Source organism: Danio rerio, chromosome 11 (genome assembly GCF_052040795.2).
Source record: "Danio rerio strain M-AB ecotype USA chromosome 11, GRCz13ab, whole genome shotgun sequence".
NCBI lineage: Eukaryota > Metazoa > Chordata > Actinopteri > Cypriniformes > Danionidae > Danio > Danio rerio.
The window spans coordinates 741726-764592 of NC_141031.1; the positions used below are offsets into that span (position 1 = coordinate 741726).

Sequence of the window (22867 nt, forward strand, 5' to 3'; positions counted from 1 at the left end):
TTGTTAAGGCATATGTATAGATCACAACAACAGAGTAATTTCAGATATTTACAGAATATAATTTCAGCCATAATTACAAAATAATTCCTGTTTTGATGACTGATTGCTGTAAATCAGGGGTCACCAATCCTGGTCCTGGAGGGCCGGTGTCCCTGCAGTGTTTAGCTCCATCTTGCCTCAACACACCTGCTTGGGTGTTTCAAGTATACCTATGACCTTGATTAGCTTGTTCAGGTGTGTTTGATTAGGGTTGGAGCTAAAATCTGCAGGACACCGGCCCTCCAGGAACAAGTTTGATGACCCCTGCTTTAAATGAACAAATATCAATTGCAAGACCAAATGACACACGATCAGAAGATCCCCTTTAGCTGAGCACAGATAATGGCTTCATAAGGCTTCTTCTCATTAAAAAGCAGTTGAATGTGGAGTAATGTGGCTGAAATGCAAATGTTGAGCCATAAAGTTGCACTGAAGCTCGTGCAGCCGCTTTGGCCTCATTGATCCTCTTCACTTAATGTCTGATTGATCGTGCTGTGCTGTGTGCATCAGTGGATCCTGGAGCTTCTCAAGCTCGGATGTCATTTGTTAATGACAAAATTGCGCAGGCAAGAAACGTGATTAAGAACGTCAAACTAAATGCTGTCAGACTTCAATTAGCTGTGTGTGTAACTCCGAGCACTCGATGTACAGCAGCAGATCCTGCACATTTCAAGCTCAGTCAGTCACGAGCAGCACTGTTTCAGTCATTGGACGTTTCTAGCAAATCCCCGCCCATTGTAGAGGTGGTCCAATCGCCTTCTGGAGGAAATCAGTGGTTCGGCTAATTATGTTTCTATTTGCGGAGCAGCGGCTGCTCAGAAGATCTGAGAAGAACAATTACACACTTCTGTCCCTGATTTAATTGCATGGAAATTGTTCAAAGCTCTTTTGCTTTTAAAATGACCTTTTGGAATCAATAATGGTTAGGCTTGGCTAATTAGCCATAACGACTTGGATGGATTCTCAGCAAGATGCTCAATCTGTACTATGATGAAAGTACAGTAAAAACAAAACACTCCATGCACTGCAAAAACAATCCTGTTCTTACTTAGATATGTGTCTGGTTTCTAGTTAAAATAGTCTAAAAATCTTTGAATCAAGCATCATTTTCCAGACGAAAAGATTTCTAAAATATTGAAAATAATGTGTGAAAATTTTGTGAGTTTTTCTTTTAAACAAGAAAAATAATCTGCCATCGGGCTAAGAAAAAATAATCTTGTTTTGCATTTTGACATAAGATTATTTTGTTTTACCATTTAAAGGCAAGGCAAGTTTATTTATGTAGCACATACTTTCATGCAGAAGGGTAATGTAAAGTGCTTTACATAAACAAGAATAAAAGAAGCCAGTATGAGAAAACAAAAACAAATAATAAAATGTTAAAAACTTTTATTAAACTTAAATTTTCATTTTCACCTAAAATGCAACGTCCCACGATGTTGGGATACAATGTCAATCTGACGTCATGTTGACGTCCTGTGCATGCTGGGCTGATTCAGATCATTTACCCACTGGCAGACTGATAGGCCTGAAATGGCTGTGACAGACAAAGGAGACATCTAAAACATGCAGTGCTGGAGCTCCTCCAGGAACACGGTTGAGAAACACTGTATTAAAATACTACATTTAAAAATGTGTTGTAAGACCTAGTCAATACAAAGCAAAATCTCTGAGAAATATAGTGCATTCGGAAAGAATTGATAGTGCTTCTCTTTTACCGCATGATTTTATGCTCCAGCCTTAATCCAACATGGATTAAAATGATTGATTTCCTCAAACTTCTACACACAATTCCCCATAATGATGATGTGGAAAAAGTCACCAGACCTCACCAGTTCTCAGTTTGATCTAGCCGTTCATACATTCCACTCAATGAAATAGGTAAAAGTAAAGTATTCATGATTTGTGCTGATATCGGATTTGTATCGTATCGGTTTGTGCTGAAAGCTGCAATATCGGTATCATATTGGAAGTTAAAATATCGTATCGAGACATCCCTAATGCTTAGAGGTATTGGTTGGTGACTGGTTTAGTGTTATGGGTGTATCCTTCAATCAACTCATTTCACAAAACCTTTATTATTGACCATAACCATATAAACCAACCCATACGACCCTTAACCAACCCCTGAACAAACCAATATCACTTAACTAAGCTTAATCAACCCATTGACCAACCCTAAGCTTAATCAACCCATTGACCACTCATTGCTCTAACCTTAACCACAACCACAAAATATAAAAGTGAAGAGTGTGTATGTGTGTGTGTGGGGGGGTGGGGGGAGGTGTTGCAGACGAAAGTGAAGAGCAGGGGGGTTGTAGCGGACGAAAGTGAAGAGCAGGGGGGTTGTAGCGGATGAAAGTGAAGAGCAGGGGGGTTGTAGCGGATGAAAGTGAAGAGCAGGGGGGTTGTAGCGGACGGAAGTGAAGAGCAGGGGGGTTGTAGCGGACGAAAGTGAAGAGCAGGGGGGGTTGTAGCGGACGAAAGTGAAGAGCAGGGGGGTTGTAGCGGACGAAAGTGAAGAGCAGGGGGGTTGTAGCGGACGAAAGTGAAGAGCAGGGGGGTTGTAGCGGACGAAAGTGAAGAGCAGGGGGGTTGTAGCGGACGAAAGTGAAGAGCAGGGGGGTTGTAGCGGACAAAAGTGAAGAGCAGGGGGGTTGTAGCGGACAAAAGTGAAGAGCAGGGGGTTGTAGCGGACGGAAGTGAAGAGCAGGGGGGTTGTAGCGGATGAAAGTGAAGAGCAGGGGGGTTGTAGCGGACGAAAGTGAAGAGCAGGGGGGTTGTAGCGGACGAAAGTGAAGAGCAGGGGGGTTGTAGCGGACGGAAGTGAAGAGCAGGGGGGTTGTAGCGGACGAAAGTGAAGAGCAGGGGGGGTTGTAGCGGACGAAAGTGAAGAGCAGGGGGGTTGTAGCGGACGAAAGTGAAGAGCAGGGGGGTTGTAGCGGACGAAAGTGAAGAGCAGGGGGGTTGTAACGGACGAAAGTGAAGAGCAGGGGGGTTGTAGCGAATAAATGAAAAGAGGGTTGGGGAGTCGCGGAAGAAAGTTAAAGTGATCAGCAGACGGAGAGAAGGGCAGTTGAGAAGGGGGGTCGGTAAAATGAGGTGCCGGATCAGATTTCATAGATGCCGGATTCTGCATGTTTCACCACAAATTAAGTCTTGCTCTCACCACTAACCTTAACTAACCCACGCCACTGAACCTGTCCTTCACCCATTCCATTCCACAAAACCTATCCTTGACTATAACTAAATAAACCAACCCATACCACTGACATTTTTCAACAAATAGCAGATGAAGATCTCTAATGTAAAGTAGGGGCCATTATTCCACCTCATGCAAGTTGTAATGTAAGTTTAGTTTTTAGTTCTCGTCCTGAATGTTCTGGCGCTCTGCTGAAATGAGCAGATTTATCTTCACTCTGCTGCTTATGTAATCTCTTTTTTCCTCTTCTCTGATGTGTCTCTGCTGCTCAGAGTTGCTAGTGTAGTGATATAAAACGACCGCAGAATGCGTATTACACCCGTGGGCATGTGATCTGAGCTGATCTGAGAGCAGTGTGGCTTATGTGGGAGTTCAGTGTAGTCTCCTGAAGGAGCCCCGCTGGAGTGCAGAGATCAGTCAGAGCTTCTCGATGGGGATATTATGAAGGGAGCTGTTCCTGAGGACACTGATTCAATGCTGACTGTTCAATATTTACTCTGGATTATGTATAATCATCAAATGTGGTGCATAGGGTTGTCACGCTACCAAAATTTAATATTTTGTTCCAATACCAGTGAAAATGCATGGCTTTCTGTATCTATCAACAGTACATGACTGTCGGACGCAATATACGCAATCTGAGGACGAGCAAAAGTCTGACTACATTTTTTGGGGGGGAATCTGAAATTTACTACCAAGGGAACGTTTTGTTGTATGTTTCAGATACATGCCTTTTTTGTACACGTCCAGGAGAAGGCAGAGCTTGTCGTACAGATCAGCTAGTAAAACACTGAGCTAAACCCTTGACTTAACCAAAGACATATAGTGTTTAAAGAAGCAAACATGAAAGAAAAGTCCACTGTGACCACATAGATTTACCTTGATTTTATAATGCTTTAATCTCTTTTGTGGAAGCCGACCTCACCAGACTCGAACCTGAGTGTTCTGCGTAATACCTTGAACACAGTACAAAGTGAGCTACAAGCAAACTGACCATGCCAGAAAAGTCTTTATATGGAAACAGATACAACCCAGGCTCATTGCGGATATGTACCCCTGTCTACATTTCTGGAGAGCATGAATTAGGTAGCCGGAGGTACGTCTGGCTGCATTTCATCTTTAAAACAAACCCGGGGGGCAGTATGATACTGCTGATGGCTTCTGTTCATTTTAACGCTACCAGCTGAATACTTACCTCCATATGTACGACTTTTCCTTGGTTACCATTTTGCCCAGTGGCTTGCCATGTACGTCGATGGACTTGGGACGAAAATGTAGTGAAATCAGGCAGCCGCGACCGTTTTTCTTTTTCTGCATTGCTTTTGAAAACACTATCGGTTGGGTTTAGGGAAGGGGGTGGGTCGGCTGAAGTGTATATTACGCCCTCTGGTGGATTTACACGAGAAGAGGACATTCAAGAGAAATTTCAGATCATAATAAAGCGTACACGATGGCCTCTGGTGGATTTGCGAAAACAATAACTGCGAGCAGACGTACCTCCTGTTACGTATTTCGCTGTCCTCGGAAATGTATACCTGGATGCATATCCGTAATAAGCAACCCAGGCTCATTTTGAAAATGCAGTCCCATGGACGTTTCTGGAGACCGCGAATTATGTAGCCGGAGGTACGTATGGCTGCATTTCATTATTTAAGCGAACGCTATGGGGCGGTGTGACGCTGTTTTGTTTGGCGCCTACTGGTTGACCGTTTACCTCCGTGTGGAGGGCTTTCCCGCTGCAACCAGTTTGTCAAGTTATTTCGTTGTGTACGTTGGAGGACTTGAGACGCAGAGAGGAGCTGACAACGACGATGACAACCAGGTTCGAATCCGGGGAAAAGTGAAACTAGAAATCAGGTAAGACAAAAACAGAATCCAAAAAATAAACAAGTGAACAACAGGGTGAGAATGTGGTAAAATCCAAAAACACGGTAAAAATCAGACAAGGGCTTTTCTTTTTCTGGACGGCTTTTGTAAATCGTCAGTTGGGTTTAGGGAAGTAAGCGGGCGGGTCAATCTGTAAAATTGGTTGGCTTTAGGGAAGAAGGAGGGTCGGTCAGTCGATTGGCCGGTCGCCTAGTCAATCATTCAGTCAGTCAAACAGACGGTCGGTCGACAGCGGCCTCTGGTGGGTTTACGCGAGAACAGCAGATGCGAACAGCACTCGAGAGAGACATTTGAGATATGAAAAAGCACACACAGCGGCCTCTCGCGGATTCACGAAGAAAAAACCTGCAAAAATACGCACCTCCCAGGACAGAATTCAAGGTCTCCAGAATGAGACTGGCTTGGTAAAAAGCCTGGGTTGGAAAGATAGCTGATCCAAATGGTACGTTATAAATTAGAGACAGCGTTAAGTTGTTTTGTGATGTTCATTCAGGCAAAGACCTGCATTAAATAATCACACAGTATGTCTCTGTAAATATCATGTGTGTGAATAGGAATGAACGTTGTTGTCATCATACTGCCCCCTAGTGTTCATTTCACCTACCATCTGCAAGTGCTTAAGTTTGTTTTTCAGCTTCACAAAGAAATGGAGCATGTATTTCCAATTAGCCTTTGCTGAATGATGTTTGCATCTGACAGCAGTGCAAGTGCTAATGCCTTCCCTAATGTAGAACAAACATCCAGTTTTGGTTTCTAGCTTCCTAACTGCTTTCATTACAAGTGAAATAAACAGCAGCGAGTTCCAAAATGAGTCCCAAATGAACACTATGGTGTGTATTTTCTGCTAATGCATAACATCAGCCTTGTTTTGCAGTGTTTATAAGAGACTGCATGCAGAAATTCTTGACTGTGTTCATGAAGTCTACTATCATTAACATTATCGTTATTATTAGTCTATGATAAGCTGCTTTGGCACAGCCGACATTGCAAACAGTGTTTTAGAAATAAAGATGAACTCAAAATTGAATATTGGAAAGCTCTTAGATTAGAATGAGACTATAATTCAGGTTATAATTCATTCAATCATTTCCCTTCGGCTTAGTTCTTTATTTATTAGCGGTCACCACAGTGGAATGAACCGCCAACTATTCCAGCATATGTTTTACACAGTGGATGCCCTTCCAGCTGCAACCCAGTACTGAGAAACACCCATACAGACTCATTCACACACACACTCATACACTACGGCCAATTTAGTTGATCAGTTCCCCTATAGCGCATGTGTTTGGACTGTGGGGGAAACCGGAGCACCCGGAGGAAACCCACGCCAACATGGGGAGAACATGCAAACTCCACACAGAAATGGCAACTGACCCAGCCGAGGCTCAAACCAGCGACCTTCTTGCTGTGAGGCCACAGTGCTGAGCACTGAGCCACCATGTCACCGGAAGCTTGTTTTGCCATGAAACAATAATTAAACTAAAAAGTTCATTGCAATTTTATTTTCTCCCTCATCTGTGAGAAAGAATACAAGACAGAAGTCACCAATAGAAAGCTCAGTCTGAGAGCAGCTCTACTGTATATAGAAACACTTCCTCTCAGAAAGAGATGTCTGAGATCTTTTGCTGCTGCTGCTGAAAACAATCCCTGACTGTGATCCTTGTTTACTTCTCTGCTTGTTTACTTCAGACATTCTTATTATAAGAAAGAAACAGAGCAATAGTAGAGCACATAATTTCCTCATATTCTCAGGCCTAGTTTCTACAACAACTGAGAATGTGCTTCTGCTGGAAAACAGCCAGCAACACCTTCAGCTCAGCACAGAAACACACTGCTTCCAGATTTAGCTAGAACACTCCTGCTGTGACGCAAATGTGCCATCTTAAAAGGAACACTTTTATTTATTTATTTATTTATTTATTTATTTATTTATTTGTTTATTTATTTAATTATTTAATCATTTAATTATTTAATTATGTTTGTTTGTTTGTTTATTTCCCAGAGATGGGTTGCAGCTGGAAGGGCATCTGCTGTGTAAAAACTTGCTGGATAAGTTGGTGGTTCATTCCGCTGTGGCAACCCCCGATTAATAAATGGACTAAGCCGACAAGAAATGAATGAATGCTTGTTTGTTTATTTATTAAATAAGATCATTTTGGTGCTCTTTCAGAGTAAAACATTCATTCTTTCATTCATTTTGATTCCTCGTTCAGCTTAGTTCCTTTATTCATCACAGTGGAATGAACCGCCAACTATTCCAGCATGTGTTTTATGCAGCGGATGCACTTCCAGCCATAACCCAGTACTGGGAAACACCCATACACACTCATTCACACACACACTCATACACTACGACCAATTTAGTTAATCAATTTTCTTATAGAGCATGTGTTTGTACTGTGGAGGAAACCGGAGCACCCGGCTAAACTGTGACAATATGGTCTAACCCGATTCAATGATCTCTAAATTCTTCATGTGGCAGAGAAGTAAAATGAGCCTATTTCCCCCCAAAAAAGGGTCATGTGTCTTTAAGATGTGTGTTTGATTTAGAGCTATAGACAAGCAGAAGAGCCCTGGATCAGCAGAGGAGACTAGTTAACCCTCCATTGATTTAATGACTGTCCTTTAATCTGTTTCTAGATCAGTCAGATCAGGAATAGACTCATGGTTAAGTGTGGTTTAGACGTGGAGGAGGAAAAACTGCTGTCAGCGCAACTGATGCTTAATGGAGCATGTCAACGCGGCTATAAATCCAGCTGTTTACCTCAGCAGTTTCCCATCCGTCATTCAGCCCAATACAGTCGATGGCACGGGTTTACCGTTATGGCCATAAATATTTCAATGATATCTTGTTAATTCTGTAACTTTATATAATGTTCTGTGTCTTTTTGAATTTATTTAATGCATGAAGGCTATAAAAACTGCTTTTACACTAAGACATGCCTTTCTTACCTAGAGTTTTTGTCTTGTTTGGAGTCCAAATATCTAAAGATTCTTAAATTAAGAATAATTTTTGAGACAAGCAAAACATATTGTGTTGTTTTCAGGAATAATGAGTCAAAATGAAGTGAGTTTTCCTTGAGACTAACAAAATATTCTGCCAATGGGGTCAGCAAAATAATTAAAATAAAAAAAACAAATATTAGATTATTCAGTTTACGCCATTGACAGATTATTTGTCTTGTTTTCGGGAACAACTCACTTCATTTTATTTTTTAGAAATTTACTATTTCTGAAAACAAGACTATTGTTCTGCTTGTCAGGAAAATGCTTCTTGATTTAGGGATATTTGGACTAGAAACAAAATGTCTGTCACAATCACCAGAGATCTAATCCTGTCAGATCGCTAAAGGACTACTAATCCTTTGGTATATGGACTACAAGTTCCAGTCATGCACCACACACACACACCTGTTTCAGATTGTGACTGATTACTCACACACAGCTGGGAGCAGCTTATTAAAGACTAATTAAATGGACTTTAAATACAACACACACACACACCTCGCTGAGTCTTGTTATACTGAACTGTGAACATTACGACGCTGTTTCCTTCGTCGTGCTTTGCCGTGTCTTGACCCTCGTCTTGTTTGTTTATTTACATTGTCCGCTGCCTGCCTTTTGACCATCTGCCTGTTTACTGACCACAACTCTGGATTGCCTGTATACACCTGTTTACCCCTCAGTTGACCATTGCTTGCCTGACTATTCTTAAAAAAACCTGCCTTTAGATCTACACCTCTGTCAGCGTCCCCACAATGTTACAATCACCAGCGCTCTATAAAGGTCGCTGGAGGACTACAATCCCTTCTCCATATGGACTACAACTTCCTTTAGGCACCACAAACACACACACCTGTAATTTCCCAGTGCTGGGAAACACCCATACACACTCACATTCACACACACATACACTACGGCCAGTTTAGTTCATCAGTTCCCCTGTAGCACATGTGATTGGCCTGTGGGGGAAACCGGAGCACCCGGAGGAAACCCAAGCCAACACGGGGAGAACATGCAAACTCCACACAGAAATGCCTACTGATTCAGCCGAGGCTCGAACCAGCGACCTTCTTGCTGTGAGATCACAGTGCTAGCTACTGAGCCACCGTGCCACCCTAAAAACCAATAACTTAACCAAATTGATTGCGTGGAACCCAACATTTTTACAGTATGGTTTTGGGAAACGAACCCTTGATTCATAATCCATAACTTGGTGTAAACTGTAATGAGTCTGCTAAAAGTGAGAGTTGAAGCCTGTGATATTTAAAGACTGTTGTTTTGATTGCTGCTCATGAGGCTCCACAGGCTGCTATTGACGAAATGTAATTGTGCAATGATGTCTAAAAGAAGAGGACAATTATAAAGGCAGAGGGAAAGCTCAGGCGAGCGCTAATCAAATCACAGCATATTGAAATCCCACAGAAAATCCAATTGTGCCATTAGGAAGCATATCCAGCCCGTGTCTGAAACCACAGAGCAGAAATCTCAATCACATTAAGACTCCTGAACCGATCCTGACTCTTTCACAGGGCTCTGAATGGCAGCTTGATGCTAAAAATCCCTTTGACGTGACAATCATTGTGTTACAGTCTATAAACATTGATTTGGTGTCTCTTAAGATGCATTTGGACATCCTCCGTTTAGTTTTTTAAAAACTATTACTGGTTCATTGACAAGCTTTCTAAATCCATTGATCAGCAATGATTTGTGGAGAGCTTTGTTTGTTTATTACCGTGCTTCTATATGGATCGATCGGGATCTCTTTTAGGATTTACAACATCAACTAAATAGGCAAGGAGCTGAATGTGCAGACGCCTGTAAGTAAGCCAATTATAGATTCACTTCCCAGAATAGCATTAAAAAGTGTTTGTTAACAACAGCAACACTGGCTCCTTCAGTACAATGAGTTATCATCTGACCACTGGCAGACAACATTGGGGGACAACAATTATATTCTTATAATTCTGATATTAGCATGTTCAGTTATTGAGATTTTAGGCTTAATTCAGTTTAGTATTTGCTATCTTTGCTCGGCTGGTTAATCAAACTAATCCCCTAACACATCTATGTATTTATCTATCCACTTCAGCTGCCAAGCAGCAACTTAATGGCAATTTAGATCTGCTCAATAACACAATAACAACCCCAAAGATGCCCTAGCAACAAGCTAGTAACACAAGAACACCCACTAAGACCATCATCTGCCTAGTAACAAAATAACAACCCCAAAGACGCCCTAGCAACACCCTAGTAACACAATAAACCTACTAAGAACATCATCTGCATAATAACATACAGTAACAGCCCCTAAGATGTTATAGTAACACCTTAGTAGCACAATAACAGCAACTAAGAACATTATCTGCCTAGTAACACCATAACAACTCCAAGGACGCCCTAGCAACACCCTACTAACACAATAACAACTCCAAAGACGCCATAGCAACACCCTGGTAACACAAATACAGCAACTAAAAACATCATCTGCCTAGTAAGAAAATAACAACCCCAAAGACGCCCTAGCAACAACCTAGTAACACAATCACAGCCACTAAAAAGACCAACTGCCAAGTAACACAATAACAACCCCAAAGTCGCCTTAGCAACAACCTAGTAACACCATAACAACTCCAAAGACGCCCAAGCAACACCCTAGTAACACAATAACAGCCACTAAGAACATAATCCGCCTAGTAACACAATAGCAACTCCAAGGACACCCTAGCAACACCCTAGTAACACAATAACAGCCACTAAGAACATCATCTGCCTAGTAACACCATAACAACTCCAAAGACGCCCTAGCAACACCCTAGTAACACAATAACAACTCCAAAGACGCCCTAGCAACACCCTAGTAACACAATAACAGCCTAGTAACATCATCCGCCTAGTAACACAATAACAACTCCAAGGACACCCTAGCAACCCCCTAGTAACACAATAACAGCCACTAAGAACATCATCTGCCTAGTAACACCATAACAACTCCAAAGACGCCCTAGCAACACCCTATTAACACAATAACAACTCCAAAGACGCCCTAGCAACACCCTGGTAACACAAATACAGCAACTAAAAACATCATCTGCCTAGTAAGAAAATAACAACCCCAAAGACGCCCTAGCAACAACCTAGTAACACAATAACCCAGTCATGTCATTGGTGTGTTGAAGGTTTTTAAACTACATTTGATTTATTTTAAAAACAAAATTCCAGGCAAGGCAATGCATCAGGCGCACATTCAAGAACATCTGTGCACTTCTCTTCAGTGCCACTGGTGACACAGAAATTGCATGTTATATCCAGAGAAATTCCTAATTCCTCAAACTAATGATGGATTCACAACGCTTAATTTTTTGCATGCACAAAAAATGCATTTAATGGCATTTCTGGGAATGTTCAATGCTGTTAGTGATCTGTTGTTGTGAATTGTTTTCTCTGTTACTGTATTTTTGGCAGAGCACATGCAGTATATGTTGTGATGTAGATAACTGTAATGCATATTACTAGAAAAGGCATCAGAATGCAGTCAGAGACTCCTCTGCAGTCCTCCATTATTCTCAAAAAAAAGCATCTGACGGCTGGCAGGCCGAGCTCAATCTATTCAACACAGGCCCCGTGGAGCTGTTACAGAGCATGACAGCCTGAGCTGGTATTAGCTGACTTTCATAATTCTAGTCTAATATAACACAAAACACAAGACCTCCCATCTGTACAGCACTTTCACACTTCACCAACACTCAAAGGCAGTTAACGTCAGCGATAACAGTTTAATTGCGAAACAAGCCAGATGAACATGTCTCCATGTCTCCATGTCTTGTGTAATCTTTATAGTTGTAGATTGAGTGTTTCAGCGATTCTGTTAATGTTTGCATTCGTCTGTAAAGCCGTTAGCCTTTAATGTGGCATTTTATGTGAGGTCGTTTCTCATTATAACTTACTAGAGTGCGTTTCCTAACGCTGGAAATGTTGCATATTTATATTTAATCAAACACTTAAGGTGCATTATGCATCCAGAGAGAATCTGGCTGCTTTTGTAAAGAAATGTTTGAATAATATATTTCAATTAGACCATATCGAGACCGTATATCAGAAGTCACAACATACCAAAGTGTGTTCATAATAGTGCAAATATCATTATTCCCATTACAGGAATCAGTTCGATTTAAAAATCATACATTTTCTGTACAACTACTCTGTAATGTATTACACTGTTCTGTACACTACATAATCCATACAAACAAGCCACTAAACTGACAAAATGTAATATAATTTAGTTTCCTTGTGATATCTGGCCAATAATTCATGTCCTAATAGTTTCTGTGAACTCAGAAAGTCAGAAAGCTGCTGTCAAACAGGAATACAGCTGATGGTGGAAATCTGTCATCACAGCAGCATCTATCAGAAGCCACTATAATGATAGAGATCAGCCCTCTGATGTTCAATATTTAGACACGTCTTCATGTCTGCTTTGGGGATCTTGCGGTAAATGAACAGTGATCTGTGGGAATTCGTCATTACTGAACACCGTCACGCTGATCAAGCATGAAAACACACCATCACACATCATCCCAACAGGCTTGAGACAGAATAACATCATGAACATGGCATCATTATGGTATTCAGTATATTAAAGAAAGCTTAATAGATTGATGAATATCGTTCAAATGTGTGATTGAGTTTGACAATACTGCATTGACTTTAAACAAATTAAAAAATAAATAATAATAACAAAACCAATATAGTATTTACTGTAAATTACCATAGTAATTTTTCCATGTAGGTGACAAGTGTTTGTCACTGATGAGCATAATACGTGTTTCTCTCGCTGTGAAACTGAATCTGCTGTGCAGATTGAGACTACTCTGCATATTATCTCACATCTTTAATAATTGTGGTGTGTGTGAGAGGTTTTCCACTCCTCTGCTTTGTTTGTTATCTGAGTAACACTGAGAGAGGGATCAATGCAGAGCTCACGGCACAGAGAAACAGCAGATTATAACCATTTATGTCAAGTACGAATCATCATTATGAGTGAATCAGTTAAGTAAATGATTCACTGACTCATCATGAAACAATTGTTTGGGTCCAGTATAAATCGGGATCATGATCGAATCAGTTTAGTAAATGATGATTCATAGTGGGCCGAAATGAGTCTATTATAAGTCATTGAATCATTTACTCAACTGATTCACTTAAGATGCTGATTCATTCTGGATCTAAATTACTATTTTTGTAATGATCCAATGAATCATTTACTCATTTGATTCACTGAAAATGCTGATTCATACTGGACCTAGATGACTGTTTTCATAATGAGTCCACGAATCATTTACTTACATTTACATTTAGTCATTTAGCAGACGCTTTTATCCAAAGCGACTTACAAATGAGGACAAGGAAGCAATTTACACAACTAAGAGCAACAATGAATAAGTGCCATAGGCAAGTTTCAGGTCTGTAAAGTCTAAGCTTATTGACTCAAAATGCTGATTCATACTAGACTCAAAAGATTTATTCATGATGAGTCATTGAATCCTTTACTCAAATGATTCATTTAAAATTCTGTTTCATTTTGGATCTAAAGTGCTATTTTCGTAATGATCATGAAACAATTTTTTGGGTCTAGTATAAATCGGCATTATGACCCAATCAGTTTAGTAAATGATGATTCATACTGGGCCTAAATGAGTCATTGAATCATTGCTAAACTGATTCATTAGCCGCGTTTCCACTATCGCGCCTAAAGCGAGCGAGCCAGGGCGAGCCAAGGCCAGTGGCGTTTCCACTGTCACTTCCGGGGCCTAATCGGGCCAAAGCGGGGCTTTCTTGGGGCCAGCGGCTGGCCTTTTTCGGCCCGCCGAATACCTTGGGCCAAAGAGGGCCAGCTGGGGCTTCGGGGCGGAGTGAAAGGAGAGGCGGGCACAGTTTTCCGATCGCACTCGAGTACATGTGCCAAACACATAAACAAATAATATAAGGGAAAGAAAACATCTGGAACAAATTATAGGCTGGGGTCTTTTTGCATATGATCGCCCTTATGTTTTTCTTTTAAATGTAAGGCTGTTGCATAAAATGATCTTTCTTTGCTGCATCTTTGATGTTTCAATAACGCATAATATTCTTTACACCATATTAAAGACACAGCAGACAGTAAAGGTTTTCAAGAGGTTTTGTCAAGTTTAATAAGTGTGTTTTTGCGCGTTTAGATGCCTGTGTGTGTGTGTGAGACCGAGGAAAAGAGCGCTCCCTTCATAGCTCTGTTGATGCCGCGAGCGGCTTTTTTCTTTTTAATTTTATTGTTTTAATTTATTTTGGTGATAATACACTATATGAATACAACAGAAAGACATTAAACTTTACAAATTTCATGTCCACTTTTGTAGGCTCAAAACAATAGCGTCTTATCTAGATAAAATAGCCCTATATTAAAATCATTTAAAGAATTACAAATATCAGATAGGCCTATAATAAAATCACATTAAATAAATAAACCAATATAAAACTAACAAAAGCTATAGCTATAACAATTAGGTACTATATCAAACTGTTTCAAATTTATATTAAACTTTCATTTTTCAAAAGCCTCTTTGAAAAAAAGATTTTAGATATTTTCTAAAAAAATAAAAAATAAATAAATAAACACCGGAGAATGTTTTAAATATTATTTATAAAGTTTGGATACGATGAAATTAATCAAATCATGCAAACAGCATTTTCGGGGTGAGTGAAAGCAGAAATAGGCGACCTTTTTTTCTGTCTGCAGCCGCGCAGCACTTTTTTGACGGGGAAAACTGCAAGTTCAAAGTTCTGTCTCCTCAAACAAGTGTGTATGTTTTTATATAACGTGGTAAAATTAAAAAAGGAAATTTTAAATACATAAAGAGCTTTATTAGTGCATAGCTGCTGAGCGCAACGAAATATAGGCTATATTTTATTACGTGCTGCTCTTATGTGCTGAAACACTGAACACTTTCCTTTACTTAAGATATAATAAGCAACGTCTTTAAATAAAGGGAATCACCTATTAAGTGTCATAAAGCCTATAGGGGGAAAAAATCATGTTTCAGTTCTCTCCGGAGCATTTGGGATGAATGTTGGACAGATTCTGTCTAGAGGATGTTATAAAATACACTTTATATCGAGTTATTAACGGAGAATTTTATATATGTGGTGTTATATTATGGATGTGTGCGCTCCCTGCGCTCCGGGTCCCTCCGTTGGTTGGATTTCAATGCCAATAGTCGGTCGGCGAGTAAATGAATATGATGAATGAAAACACACAGGCATGTTCGTATAGACATGCGTTGTACTGCTGTACAGTAACGTGTCATTTGTTTGTTTTGGTTGTCCTAATTTTAATAGTTTCGTGATGATGTGATGATGTGCTTTATTTGCATGATTCTCGCTGAAGTGGGCGGTTTGAGTGACGTTCGATTCGGGGGATGTTCTGGGGGCGGGGTTTGCGTCACGCGCTGCGGCTACTAGCCCCACAGTGGAAACGCGACATGATTTCGGCCTCACTGCTCAACCTCCCGGGCGATTGGCCCGGCCTGGCCCGATATAAGCCCTGGCTCGCACTGGCCTGATAGTGGAAATGCGGCTATTGTTTAATATCCAAAAGATGGACCCAAATATTAAATGGACCCAAAATACATTTTCCATGATGAGTAAATGATTTCAAGAAGAAAAATCTTTTGTATATAGTATGGATCAGTATTGAGTGATTAATTGAGAAAACGATTTAGTGACTCAAATTAAAAAGGGACATTTTTAGGTCCAGTGTGAACCAGCATTTTGAGTGAATGAGTTGAGTAAATGATTCAAAGACTCATAACAAAAAGGAACATTAAGATCCAGAATGAAACAGAAATTTGAGTGAATCATTTGAGTAAATGATTCACTCAAAAATTATGTCATGATCTCCATCGCATGTTTAATCCATCAGAAGTGCTGGAGGATGAATACAGTGACAGAACTGATCTGCAGATCTGATTCAGATTGAGCTGTTTACAGAGAGACAATTCCTGATGCTCCACATCCATCACACACACACACACACACGCACACACACACACACACACACACACACAGTCACAACATAGTTGCGCACACAGAAGAACAAGAAGTTACACAACACTGTTACACATGCACACCCACAGATGCACTCACAGTCGCACACACATATACATATATACACACCAACACACACACACCCACACACACACCTATATAAATAAGTACAGAAATGACAAAACATGTTCACATATGTGTAAATATATTAGCTATAATGTTAAATATGAAGAAACTGTAATGCATTTCTGCAGTGTCCTCGTCTCTGACGGCTTCATAACATTTAGTGGGTCAGGGTTGAATGCTCCTGAATGCTGTTTCGTCTAAAGTGTCTGGAATTAAATGTCACATGCTAATATAGACGTTCCTGCGGCAGAGCTGCATTTATTCACTCAACTCAGAGTCAAACACAAGCTGACAATTACTGATGACTCTAATCACAGACCTCAGATCAGCTCTTCAGCACACGTTGACCACCATTTTACAGTCAACATGAGGAAAACTGAATGGAAACTAATGGAAACATTAGTGAAGCTAGCATAAATCAAGCTGAACACAGTCATTACAGGGTCAAGCTCATGTTATCAGCACCATGAACAGGCAGAGAAATCTACATTTTACAACCCAGGTCAATAAAACAAAGTATTTTCTTCTGTCAGCAGTGGTGTTAGTGAGGCCAGCAGGGGGCGCTTTGTGTGAGTCTTAATGCCCCAGTACAGTGAAGGGGACTCTATACTGTCAGTGAGCGCCAGTCTTCAGAAAAGATGTTAAACATAAAAATCAACTTTGTTATTGTCAATTCTGTTTTCGTCAACTATTATTTTCAACTCTGTTACTGTCAACTATTATCGTCAACTATTATTGTCAACTCTATTATCGTCAACCATTATTGTCAACTCTGTTACTGTCAACTATTATTGTCAACTATTATTGTCAACTCTATTATCGTCAACTATTATTGTCAACTCTGTTACTGTCAACTATTATTGTCAACTCTTTTACTGTCAACTATTATTGTCAACTCTTTTACTGTCAACTATTATTGTCAACTCTTTTACTGTCAACTATTATCGTCAACTATTATTGTCAACTCTGTTACTGTCAACTATTATTGTCAACTCTTTTACTGTCAACTATTATCGTCAACTATTATTGTCAACTCTGTTACTGTCAACTATTATCGTCAACTATTATTGTCAACTCTATTATCATCAACTGTTATTGTTAACTCTGTTAATGTCAACTATTATCGTCAACTATTATTGTCAACTCTATTATCGTCAACCATTATTGTCAACTCTGTTACTGTCAACTATTATTGTCAACTATTATTGTCAACTCTATTATCGTCAACTATTATTGTCAACTCTTTTACTGTCAAGTATTATCGTCAACTATTATTGTCAGCTCTGTTACTGTCAACTATTATCGTCAACTATTATTGTCAACTCTGTTACTGTCAACTATTATCGTTAACTATTATTGTCAACTCTATTATCGTCAACTATTATTGTCAACTCTTTTACTGTCAACTATTATCGTCAACTATTATTGTCAACTATTATCATCAACTGTTATTGTCAACTCTGTTAATGTCAACTATTATCGTCAAATATTATTGTCAACTCTGTTATCATCAACTGTTATTGTCAACTCTGTTAATGTCAACTATTATCGTCAAATATTATTGTCAACTCTGTTACTGTCAACTATTATCGTCAACTATTATTGTCAACTCTATTATCGTCAACTATTATTGTCAACTATTATTGTCAACTTTGTTATCGTAACTGTTATTGTCAACTCTGTTACTGTCAACTATTATGTAAACTATTATTGTCAATTCTGTTATCATCAACTCTGTTATTGTCAATTCTGTTATCATCAACTGTGCTATCATCAACTGTTATCATCAACTCTGTTATCATCAACTGTTATCGTCAACTCTGTTAACGTCAACTGTTACTGTCAATCCTGTTATCGTCAACTCTGTTATCATCAACTCTGTTATTGTCAACTCTGTTATCGAAAACTCTGTTATAATCAACTAAATTATCTTCAACACTGCTATCATGAACTGTTATCGTCAACTCTGTTATCATCAACTCTTTTATTGTCAACTCTGTTATTGTCAACTCTGTTATCATCAACTCTGTTATCATCAACTGTTATCGTCAACTCTGTTACCGTCAACTGCTACTGTCAATCCTGTTATCGTCAACTGTGTTATTGCCAATTCTGTTATCGAAAACTGTTCTATCATCAACTTTGTTATTATCAACTCTGTTATCGTCAACTCTGTTATCAACTCTATTATCTTCAACTCTGCTATCATCAACTGTTATTGTCAATTATGTTATCGTCAACTCTGTTATAGTCAACTCTGTTATAGTCAACTCTGTTATAGTCAACTCTGTTATCGTCAACTCTGTTATAGTCAACTCTGTTATAGTCAACTCTGTTATCGTCAACTCTGTTATTGTCACTCTGTTATCGTCAACTCTGGTATAGTCAACTCTGTTATTGTCAATTCTGTTATCGTCAACTCTACTATCATTAATTGTTATCGTCAACTCTGCTATCATCAATTCTGTTATCGTCAACTCTATCATTAACTGTTATCTTCAACTCTGCTATCGTCAATTCTGTTATCGTCAACTCTACTATCATTAATTGTTATCGTCAACTCTGCTATCATCAATTCTGTTATCGTCAACTCTGTTATCATCAACTCTATTATCTTCAACTCTGCTATCGTCAACTGCTAATGTAAACTCTCTTATTGTCAACATTGACAAATCTGTTACTGGTTTAAACGATTTAACAACAAATAACCCTGAACAGAAAACACAAAGCATTTGAAAGGTGTAGAATAAAAAGAAAAGAGACAGCGTTATGTAAAAACACACACTGAGGGTGTTTGTGTCTGTCTGGATGTTTCATGAATGTTCTGTTATGAAACCTAAAATGACGAACGGGAGCCTGAAGCCAGATGGACGTCAGAGGTGGCGTTCGGGACACTCTCTGTTCTGAAATGACTTCAACACGCACAGAAAACACAGTGCTGATCAGGAAACCAATATAAACCAAAGATTTGTGAATAGTTGTTGCACTTTTAAATAACCATTTTCTATTGTAATATGCCTTAAAATGATATTTGTTCACATAACTATCTAATGATATGACAGAATCAGTGCTACACTGCCAGCCAAGATATGGAAAAATCTACAGTAAATGTTTTATGCTATTGAAAGCAGTCTCTTCTGCTCAACAAGGCTGCATTTAACTAATCCAGAATTCCTTTAAAACACTAATATTGGTAATTATTTAGATTATATTTTTGTATTGTAATATATTCATTCATTTTCCTTGGGCTTAATCCCTTATTTATCAGGGGTCACCACAGCAGAATGAACCGCCAACTATTCCAGCATATGTTTTACACAGCAGATGCCCTTCCAGCTTCAACCCAGTATTGGGAAACATCCATACACACTCATTCATACACACACTCATACACTACGAACAATTTACTTCAATTCCCCTATAGCGCATTTGTGTGTGTGTGTGTGTGTGTGTGTTTCATCAATGAGCATCAGCTGCCTCATTACGCTAAATGAGCACCAGACAGATGATTGAAGACATGCTTGTTTTATTAAGAAGTTTTAACCTATGCCGCGGTCACACTAGAGTTGAGCATTTTGTTGTATGGCACAGCAAAAAGAGGAATAAACAAGGATTAAACATGATTAGACATTTTTAAAAAGCCAGCGATTGATTTATATTTTGTATTTCTGTCCAGTGAGGTCATGTTTTGATCTTAAATTGGACTCAATTGTAAGTTTTTTTAGGTATTAAGTGAACAAATGTTGACCTTTTAGTTTTAGACATGTACTTATTGAAAATCGACAGGTTTTACACCTTTATTTTTGCGAGTGAAATATGTATTTCTTTATTTAACCAGGTAAAAAACCATATTGAGATCAAGATCTCAGTAACAATGGTAATTTGGCAAAGAGGTCTGCAACATATGACTTATGAAAAAAATAAAAAAATAAATAATAATAATAATAATATAAAAATAATAATATAAAAACACAGTATGATTATTCAGTCATACTATAATGTGGTTAATGTTCAGCCAGAGAAAACACAGACGAAAAGTCAGTACAGGCAGTCAGCAGGCAACGTAAACAAACAAAACAGCAAAGGTCTAACATTAAAAGGCAAGACAAGGAAAATGCGTCGTAATGTTCACAAACAGTATAACAAGACTCAGCCAAGAGGTGTGCGTATGTGCTGTGTATATAGCGTGTATATAGTCCATGTAATCAGATCATAAGCAACTCCCAGCCGGGAGTATGTGAAATCAGCAGAATGAGGAACAGGTGCGTGTGAGCGGTGCATGACTGGGACTTGTAGTTTTTAGTGAACTGTGTGTTTGCAGCCGCTAGATCGCTGGTGATCATAACACATACCACATTACATTATGTTAAAACACAATCTATTTATTAGTTTGCTTATTTATTTATTAATTCATTCATTAATCTATTTATTTATGTTTATATTTATATTTTATATTTATATTATATTGTTTGTTAGATTGTTTGTTTTTCTTTTATGCCAACAAGATCTTTGATTAAAGATCATACTTCATGAAGATACTTTGTAAATTTTCCACCATAATTAGATCAAAACTTATCTTTTGAATAGTAATTTGCATTGCTAAGAGTTTAATTTGTTTGACTTTAAAAGTTATTTTCTCAATTTTATTTGCACTCTTATTGCAGAATCGTCCCTGCTAATCAAACAAAAGCAAACCAACCAATCAAGCTAATTTATTCATCTTTCAGTTTATGTATACATCTTATTAATATGCTAAAACTGACTTTTATAATGACCAGTTCATGACTTTATAATTTGGTTAATATATTGCGGTGTAATTACAGGCAGTGATATAGGTGCAATTAGAGAAAGCCAATTCAGCACCATTAGTTCAATTTTTTTTTTAATAATAAAAGCACAATTTTTTTATCATTAAAAAATGACTGAATCACAAATAGTCCAGAAAATAAATGTCCTGAGAATAATGTCTGCAGATTTAACATGCTTTCATTACATCTTAATCCACATTAAAATGTGCTTGCTTAAACACTGATTAAATAACTTATTATTGAGCTGTCGACACATCAGAAAGATTAAATGCTTAACTAAATCAAACCTGAAGATATTATAATCATTAATCATCATTATTCTCTGGAAAATGCTTTGAAATATGCTTTGAAACAATCATGAAGGCATTATGCAAATGTAGTTGACCGAAAATGCTCACATTTAAAAGAGTCACTGCTTTTACTTTTAATTATTTCACGGCTCGAAGCAATGTTCTAATCCATATGTCTTACCTACAAGTATTATTTCTGCTGTCTTATATTAAACAGTTTGGCTCTCAGCACATAGCAGCAAACACTGAACAGATGCACTTTATCAGCATTAAATGAGGATGAAGAGAGAGTTTTGAACAGTTCCTCCTCGTGATGTTCAGCAGTGCTGGAAATGAATAACAGGGGTGGATTTTGGGGCAATTCCACCCATCTGCTTGTTAAGTGTGACGTCACACGAAGCGGCTTCTGGGTCCAATCGCTCTATTCAAATGTATGAGGAGACTCATGAAATGGTAATTATAAACGTTTACAAAGCGATTTAATACTTTCGAAAATCACGATCGCAGTATACAGTATACTGTATATGTCCATGCCTAATATCCGATGACCAGAAAGCGATACATTTTTTTATAATTGTTAAAATTTTGGTATTTGTGATGCAGCAAGCGCAGAGATTGTTGTGTACACTATGATTTTATATAAAATTAACTTTAATGTGTGATAGGAATAAAACGTGATTATAAACTAATAGTTTCTCAACTCAAATGAGCGGCGGCTTGGACCCGGAAACAGTATTACATACGTCACAAACACGTCACCACTTAACAAGCAGATAGGGTGGAAATCTTGAAGTGCACCCTTTCGACTTTTATTTAATATTTTTTTATATTGCTGTATTTTTTAATCTTATTTTCAACATTTTAAATTAATGCAAACTATACATTTAATATGATTAGTTTTCTTAAAATGAATTTCCAACTAAAAATAATATATATATATATATATATATATATACACTGTAAAAACTGAAAACTTAAACAAATTACTTCAACTTGTTAAAATTAAATGAATTAAGTTTGACAAACTTAATTCATGACAGTTTTCAGTAATAAATTTAGTCCTTTGCAAATTTTAGTATTTTATTTAAGAGAAAAGAATAAAACAGTACATGCAGTACAGTAAAAATCATGCAATTTAATATTGTTAATTTAATAATAATAGTAAAAATACTTTCATTACAGTACAAATAGTTCCCTTCCCATATTAATATAATAATAATACTTAGTAATATTTAATAATAATAATAAGTATTGGTCATTATTGATAGTGAACAACACGTATACTTGCCATAAATAAATTACTAAAACCTGCTACACCTAAAATAACTAACTTAATTTATTACTAAAAACTGTTATAAATTAAGTTTGTCAAACTTAATGCTGGACTGCACCATTATGAATATTTTATAATATTATTATTATTATTGCATAACATT

At 38.2% G+C, this 22867-nt stretch overlaps 2 protein-coding genes across 2 annotated transcripts in view; both read right to left on the reverse strand.

Moving 5' to 3' along the window:
* The window catches only part of poc1a (POC1 centriolar protein A), a 521349-nt gene that overhangs the window by 496195 nt on the left and 2287 nt on the right, over positions 1–22867 (reverse strand). The window lies entirely within an intron of this gene.
* The window catches only part of syn2b (synapsin IIb), a gene marked incomplete at its 5' end in the record, with an annotated part of 84101 nt that overhangs the window by 59609 nt on the left and 1625 nt on the right, over positions 1–22867 (reverse strand). Inside the window, 2 exon segments of the mRNA NM_001327771.2 lie at positions 682–693; positions 696–698. Of these exon segments, the coding sequence (NP_001314700.2) occupies positions 682–693; positions 696–698 (15 nt within the window).